The sequence below is a fragment of the Phyllobates terribilis genome, unplaced genomic scaffold, assembly GCF_046119375.1.
Source record: "Phyllobates terribilis strain yellow unplaced genomic scaffold, ASM4611937v1 Scaffold_7__3_contigs__length_470593459, whole genome shotgun sequence".
In the NCBI taxonomy this organism is placed as follows: Eukaryota; Metazoa; Chordata; class Amphibia; order Anura; family Dendrobatidae; genus Phyllobates; species Phyllobates terribilis.
In genome coordinates, this window is record NW_027362767.1 from 46,222,127 (window position 1) to 46,230,534 (window position 8,408).

Sequence of the window (8,408 nt, forward strand, 5' to 3'; positions counted from 1 at the left end):
GAAAGTCGCTCTGGTACCCATCACCCGCAGGCTTAAAGGAGTAGTAGTGCATGCCTTTTATTATAGTTTGTCCTATAGAGATGTCCATACTGATTAAAACAAGCTATCTGCCATTTTTACATAGTGCTTTGCTCGAAAAGCAATTTAGTTTTAAAGGTCATTGTTTTGTCTTGATTGGATCATACGAATGGTGGCGCTGTTGCATTGTCACCTATAGAAAAACTATTAAGTGTCACAGTGGTGAGAAAAGGTATTGCAGGTGTAAAAGAATAAAAATAGCCAGTTTTTAGAAAATATTTCCCTGGAAATGGCAGATTTCTTGTTGCAACCCTTATATAGATATTTATAAAGTAGCTAATATGCATGTATTTTATACGATCACGTGTAGATGTCTGTATATCGTGTTTTTAATCGTTTGTGAGATTTATCCATTTCTCTCTGTAACTTTTATTAGCAAGTTTGTAAAATGCCTCATCCCCTGTCTGTACTCTCACCACGTGTAGAGGTCTTTATACTGGTAGCAAATAGTGATATTTTACCATTGGGCTCATGGATGCCCCACCCAAAAATAAAAAAATGGAGAGATAATGGCTAACAGACCACTCGCCGGTCTGATCTAGGCTTCATCACATAGATCTTTACTGGATTGCAGAATTGAGTCCTGCATTTGAGCACTTGTGCTTTCTGCTGCCCCCTAGCGTTATGAAGCAGAAACTGCTTTGCCCCTACACGTGCATAGCAGTCCCCCATATAATTCTGCATGCCTCCGTGAACCGCTTGCTGTATTTGTTGTCTTGTGTTAGTAATAGATATATTGTTGTGTAGCTTGTGTGTTTAACCCTTAACAGTTTTATGAACATTTCTACCGATGATGTCAACTTCTAAAGTTTTCCCAACGTGTCTTAAAAAGGATTTCCAGAGTTAGGAAAACATGGCTATTTTATCAGAAGAAACCCCTAAAAAAAAATGTTGCCACGCTTGTGTACCGGTTGTCTGGTATTGCAGATCAATCGTATTTGCTTCATTGGAGCTCAGCTGCAATACCAGACACAACCTGTGAACAGGGTGGCGCTGTTTCAATATGAAAGCAGCCATGTTAAGCTAATCCTGAAGTACTGCTTGGCTTCTTCTTGAATGTATTAAGGCATTTAATTCTTTATTCCTCATCCTAAGGCCAGTTTCACATGTCTGGCATTAACGGTCTGAGTACAGACCCCATGTTCGGACTGCCCACTGCTGGTCCAGGCATTTCGGACTGTGAATTACATGTGTGAAACCCATAGTAGACTTGTCTTTGCATGCAGGCTACACTTGTTGGCTTTTGGCGATGCTTCTCAGGGTGGTCCTTGATTGCACCCCAAGTTTCGCACTCCCCCCGAATGTGCTTTTGGAATTTGGGTCTTTGTCCAATGATGTAGCACTCCGACAATGCACACTGGAAAGCTTCAGGGTTCCCTATTTTCCTATATTTTGGAGTTGGCTAATGAGAATTTAGGTAGGCTTGGCTCTAGGGCAGTATTGGTGGACGTAGTCTTTTTAAGATTGCAAGTGGATTAGACCCCCTGTCCACAGTAACTGGCACCATATGCCCCCATATGCCTGGACCCAATGGAAGTTGACATCTACGGTAGACTCTTTTCCCCCATGCTTTCTACGTTCCATGTGCTGCTGTCGCCCGAGGTCTCCTGCATCGCCGGGGATCCTCACGTGGTGAAGTAATTGCCGTTTTTGTCTTTGCCGTAAGTTAAAACTGGGGTGAAAAGTACCAATGACCTTTCTCCCATAGGCCTTGCTTCCGGAGCAACGAGCGCTGCATGCAGACTCTTACAGACGGATCGGCCGCCTCTGAGAATGTGTCTTCTAACGAGCACCTAACGCTAACCTACCCTAACACACCACTGGCATAAGCTGAGAAAGACCTTGTTGAGGGCATGGCGCCCGGCTGCTTGGCTGTTCCTTCCTTAATGTTTTAACCTTCGCAGTATTAATACGCACCCTTCTCCTGCACAAAGCGATGGCGGCGGACCAATGGGCGTAAGAATGCATCTTGTCTGTTCACTGAGGATCTCAAATGGGGACTTTGCACTTTCCGGTCTCCCTACTTCTGTCCTTATTGAGAATCTCAGTGATCTGAGAAGTCTACGTTCTCATGGCTCCCCACCTCCTCCCAAAAAAGAAAAGATTTCGATTAAGTGTCAAGTCATTAATAAAATGTGTTCAGCAGCATTTGGCATTCACAAGCAATGGCTGAATAGCGTTTTTAGTGACTTGACAGAAAGGTCTTCATTTACAGGTTTTTTGGGGGTTTTTTTGAGAGGAAGCGGGGGCTTTTGAGCTTCTTGTAATTACTAATGTAGTAATAATGTGTGTAAAATACCTTATTTAAAAAAAGCAAACAACTACGAATCATCAGTTTTGTGTAAAGTTTTATGTATTTATACTATTTATTAGATTTGCATTCCGTCCACTCGATATATTTATATTTTCTTCCTCCTTTTGTAACGTTTTTTGACCTGAGAAATGACGTTTTATACGCGGCACGTTGCAGATTTATCAGCCCCTTTCTACTGGAAATTTGTCAAACTTTGTAAGATACTTTTGGATGAAACCACAGATGTTTTGATGCTGGGAAATAAAATTCTTTTAATTCCAGAAATGTTTTTCTATTGTTGTTATTGTTACTATATGTCTCCTTTTATTAGGTTTATAAAATGATTACTTAATTTTTATACAAAACTTCTGCTCATGGTGACACTAGAGAAGATGCTCCTTCCATGTGATAATAGATCCAGAGCATACGCTCTAATAGTGAGAGAAAATAATATTTAAAGGAGAAATCCATCCAAAAGTCCCTACAGTGTGAATGCCACCACCCCACCACGACTGATGGATGCTGAGACTGAATACTTGTGACACGCCAGAAATGACTGGCATCTGCTGCTAAGCCATGAAAGAAAAAATCCTGCAACCATGTCAGGACTAAATGCTGCAGATACAACATGGCTGAACAGAGACACCACTTCTTCTCTGACACCATGGCTGCCAATAACGCCCCATGGCTGAATGCTGCCACCACATCATGGCTTAGGCTGTGACTGTCATGGCAGGTCTTACGGAGAGCCACCGCCTCACCATCAGTCAGTAGCTCTGTGATGACACCACTCACTTTTCACTATGCCACGCTTCACCCATCGCCATCACCGTACATGACTGTGGTGCGTCTGGTTGCTGCTACTTGTCCAGCGTCTGGCTGAGTGGCTGCCACTATCTCACCATGTCCAGCTGACTGTCTGAAAATATAGTGGAGACTGCAACTGTCAGAGCCTAAAGGGAATTGATGATGTGTCTGTATGTTTAGGGTGACTCAAGTATGTTCTGGTCTAGCTGGTACTTAAGGACTCAAGTTCTCTGACCTCCAAGCTCATGGAGATCATGTGAATCTGGCCAATGTTGGTATAGAGGATGACCTTCGCTGATTGCCACAACCACATCTCCATGCAGCGTCAAGAGATGTTGATGCCTCCTTCGATCTTGCGGAGTGTATTTTTCCTAACGAGTAACCTGTGGGGTGAATCCGAAACCGCATCGGCAGAGAAAGAAGATCCTCCGAAGACCCATTGTGAAGTGACGAATCCTTCAACAGTCAGATCTATAGTGAAGTTTTCCAATCAGTTTTTTATCTGAGCCAATTCCAATATGTAAGTGATCTTCAGTGATCGTAGCTTCAGATGATCTACATGAAAGGATAGAGGATGGCAGACAGGGCTCATTTGGGCAAGGTCAGCGACCTCCGTACCTGGTTCTGCATTGGTTCTTATAATGTTGTGTTTTTCCTAGACTGAACCGGAACTGCTGCTGAGCAAAATGGAGGTTCGAATGCTGGAAGTGGAGCAGAAACTAAGAATCGTAAAGATGCTTCTGCAAGAAAAAGTGAACCAGCTGAAAGATCAAGTAAGACTTTCCATTGGCGAGATGTACGTACAATGCAGGCAGTCCATCTGGCTGCAGAGTGCCCCAGTCCATGGTTGGCCCGATCTCCTTTGCTATGAAGTGCTGGACAACCCTCTTCAAAAAGCTTCCTTCTTAGCAAACTATTGGGTAGGGAGTGGTGGCTGTAGGTAGCCGGATCTGACTATGCAGGGGGTTTGGAGCTCTGTATCAGACATTCATTGCTGCTGTTACACTTTTGTGTTCATGTCTTGTAGGTGATGAGAAACACAAGAGCAGACGCTAAGATTAAAGACTTGTATGTGGAGAACTCGCAGCTCCTGAAGGCTCTGGAGATGAGCAAACAGAGACATCAGACCGCTGAGAAAAAGAACTACTTACTGGAGGAGAAGATCTCAGGACTGAGTAAAATAGTGAGAGACTTGACACCCGCTGGTCTGGGTGGAGCACTCTCAACACAAAGGAGATCTTGACCAGAAGGTGTGGAGCTCCAAGGCTCCTCTTACAGTTTTCACAACTGAGATGGACACCAAACACTATGAGACTTCTTAATGGGGTTGTCAGGTGGTCCATCCTAAGCACACAGTACCCGTGTGACCCTGGAAGGCTGCCATATGTGTGTGACGGTCACAATCCGACCATCTCCATAGAGGCAAATGAGTTTAGTCTTAATCGGTTGCATATTTGCCACTACTCCTGAATTTTGGGCCAGAGTAGGACCTGGGTTAAAGAAAAATTTGACTACTTTTGGGGGCTGAAAATGTCCCCAATTATGGATGGTATTAGTCTTGATATCATTTTAATAATTGTCCACTTCTAGAAAACTCTAGACCTTTTTAGGCGCTCACGTTTTTTTGCTTCATAGATGATGAGCATCTATCCATTATTATTGTTTTTTGCCCCTGGGACCTTCATCCATTCTCCTCTCCCCTGGGGAGGGATGGGGGGTGGAGAAATAGTGTATGAATGCCTCGTCCTACCTCTGACTCAGTAGTAGTCCACACCAGTTCTCAGGCATATCACCCAATACCTGACTCTTCCTCCTTTCTTGCCTAATCATGAATATAGAATGTAGAAGTTCTTCTAGAACATATAAAATTTTAGGTTTTCTACCCCAAATGATGTGAATCATATGCCCTGGGTCCTCCTTGCCCCTTTAGTTCACTGGCCATATGACCTTGAACTGTAGGCCTAAATAATTTGTCTAGTTGCTAGAGAAGGACTGCTTGACAACCACATCAGCATGATGGTTGTTAGGCATCCCTATCAACCAGACTCTATTAGATATAACTTGGAAACCTGAATTAGTCTGGTTGCTAGGGAAGGACTGCTTGACAACCACATCAGTATCGTGGTTGTTAGGCCTAGTTTCCCTAGTAACCAGATGGTCAAACATAAAGACTATTAATTTCAGAGCTGGACTTGCAGTGTTGGCCCCAGAGAAAGGAATATTTTCCTAAAAATAGATTACGCCCCTAAAAAAAACCTAAAAAAAAAAAAGTTGCTTCTGCATTTAAAAAAAACCTCCACTAAATTGTAAACGCACATTGAAATTGGTGACTGTTGTCGCTGTGGGCGCCATCACCTGTCTTCAAGTTTTTATCCACTGCCATAATTTCATAGCGTTCTCGCAATGGGCGGGGCTTAGGCAAATCCCCCCCCCCCCCCAATAAAATATTTTGTGGGTGGGGCTTTAAAAAAAAAAAAGTCTAAATGAGACTTTAAGTGTTGGGCGTTGTAGTTTTGTAGCCGGGGTGCGCACTTAGGGTCTGTAGCACTGCCTCGAATACCCATGGTTTACACATCTTATTTATTTCTCACTGCCGTCAGAGGGTGGTAATTTGTAATTACGCTGAAAATTACAGATTTACGGTTGGGTCCTGATGTTGGATTGTGTGATCGGCACTCGTAAATATTGAACATCTCGCCGACAATAAATGACTTAACGAAAAAGAAAAAAAAGTGGAAAAAAAAAAAAAATTGTATAATAAAACACAGTTTGCATAAATTATTTTGCTTTGCTTTTCAATTATGGCGCAGGACGATGAGAGATTTTTGAAGAATTTAATAATTTCCGGAGTCGGGAGATATAGCTGTCGTTTTAAAAATAACCCGTGATTCTCCTGGCTTGTCTGTTTTTAGTAATTATTTGTATTCCCCATGAATTAACAACTAGAAAAGCTTTGTGTTTCCCTGCACATTGCTGGCTGCAGGATGAGTAAACTGAGAATCTGCCAGTGAGCTCATTCTGAAGAAATCTTTATAATGCTCACCTATTAATGACTAGGCTCGTTTTATGGCCACATCAAAGTTGAGCTGAACTTTCATGTGACCGTAAATCGGTTCAGAAAAAGCCTTAAAAAGATAGGTAAGCGTTGCAAACTGTCAGAACGAACTCAATGTTGGAGTCACAGTTTACTCGTTCCAAAGCCAGTAATAGACCGTGCAACACAAAGGCTGCAAATGATGTTTAATGACATTCAATTGAAAAAAATGTTTGTAGCTCTACATACATGCATTTAAAAAAATCAAGCAAAAAACTTTTGTCCATATCCTTTTTACCTTTTAACAGCAGACAAAACACAATTTTCTAGTCCCTAGGGAATCTGTGTATTGCAAAGACTGTTACATTTGATGTTGCTGATGACCTCACTAATGGTTGCTGATGACCTCACTAATGGTTGCTGATGACCTCACTAATGGTTGCTGATCACAGATGATTCCATATCTTATACCTCCAGTCCACTCACTGTCTATGTCCTCTGTTCTGGCGCTTGGTGTTCGTGTATGATCCTGTCTGGACTTAGTCGCTGGCAGGCATTATGCAGTTGTGGGTTATAAATCCAGAGAACTGATGACAACAGTATTAATAGAATAAACTTTTTTTGGTATGGTGTAGTTTAATTATTTGTCCAAAAGGTGGCAGTGTTGTGCTTTTTATAGGTATGCAGCCTTTTACTACTGCAATATGTGAATGAGACTTTACTGCCCCCACAGGTTATGTCTGGTACTGCAGCTCAAGTCACTAGTTCCGAGTGGCGATGCCACACATCCTGTGGACAGAGGTGGCGCTATTTTTAGAGTATCAATATCTTTTTACTGTTACATTTTTTTTCCTATCTGGACCAAGACACAATCTTTTTCCCATGTAACATAACGCCAGATAAAGCCTCCTATAAACGTACTAGCTTTTGTGTGTCTCCCACTCGAAGATGATAGATGGGCTTCTGCTTATCACATTTTTATTATCTTTTTTTTCCCTGCTATTGTGGTTTTCCATTATATATGTAATTCTATATAAAGTTATTATAGCAACTGCTCAAGTCATTAGGGCGCAAATTGTTAGAGGTCTGAGAAGTGGAATTTTTGCCTTAATAAGGATTTAAACCAGAGTTTCCTATCGATAAAATCTACATATCTGTGTATACGCGGCTCTCTAGGGATAATTCATTCTATACTCCCTATAATCCAGACGTATTGTAGCGATACTGGAAAGACCGATCTCCCCATCCATAACCACAATTGTATAAACACTAATGTTATTCCATAACGATCAGTATTATAGTTATATTCTTGTACATAGGGAGCAGTATTATAGTAGTTATATTCTTGTACATAGGAGCAGTATTATAGTAGATATATTCTTGTACATAGGGGCAGTATTATAGTAGTTATATTCTTGTACATAGGGGCAGTATTATAGTAGTTATATTCTTGTACATAGGGAGCAGTATTATAGTAGTTATATTCTTGTACATAGGGAGCAGTATTATAGTAGTTATATTCTTGTACATAGGGGCAGTATTATAGTAGTTATATTCCCGTACATAGGAGCAGTATTATAGTAGTTATACTCTTGTACATAGGGGCAGTATTATAGTAGTTATATTCTTGTACATAGGGGCAGTATTATAGTAGTTATATTCTTGTACATAGGGGGCAGTATTATAGTAGTTATATTCTTGTACATAGGGGGCAGTATTATAGTAGTTATATTCTTGTACATAGGGGGCAGTATTATAGTAGTTATATTCTTGTACATAGGAGCAGTATTATAGTACTTATATTCTTGTACATAGGGGCAGTATTATAGTAGTTATATTCTTGTACATAGGGGCAGTATTATAGTAGTTATATTCTTGTACATAGGAGCAGTATTATAGTAGTTATATTCTTGTACATAGGGGCAGTATTATAGTAGTTATATTCTTCTACATAGGGGGCAGTATTATAGTAATTATATTCTTGTACATAAGGGGCAGTATTATAGTAGTTATATTCTTGTACATAGGGGCAGTATTATAGTAGTTATATTCTTGTACATAGGGGCAGTATTATAGTAGTTATATTCTTGTACATAGGGGGCAGTATTATAGTAGTTATATTCTTGTACATAGGGGGCAGTATTATAGTAGTTATATTCTTGTACATAGGGGGCAGTATTATAGTAGTTATATTCT

The 8,408-nt window shown here is 40.9% G+C and overlaps 1 protein-coding gene across 5 annotated transcripts in view; it reads left to right on the top strand.

Annotated features, from left to right (window-relative positions):
* NIN (ninein) overlaps window positions 1-6,010 on the top strand; it is a 95,526-nt gene extending 89,516 nt beyond the window's left edge. For 2 of the 5 annotated variants that reach the window (XM_073638509.1, XM_073638510.1), the window contains one exon: window positions 1,787-2,656. In XM_073638509.1, coding sequence (XP_073494610.1) covers window positions 1,787-1,907 — 121 coding nt within the window. In that variant the 3' untranslated portion in view covers window positions 1,908-2,656. Of the gene's footprint in view, window positions 1-1,786; window positions 2,657-3,837; window positions 3,952-4,205 lie in introns of those variants that run through there. The other 3 variants (XR_012247321.1, XM_073638508.1, XM_073638513.1) reach the window with 3 other exon arrangements.
* Window positions 6,011-8,408: the final 2,398 nt, after the last annotated feature.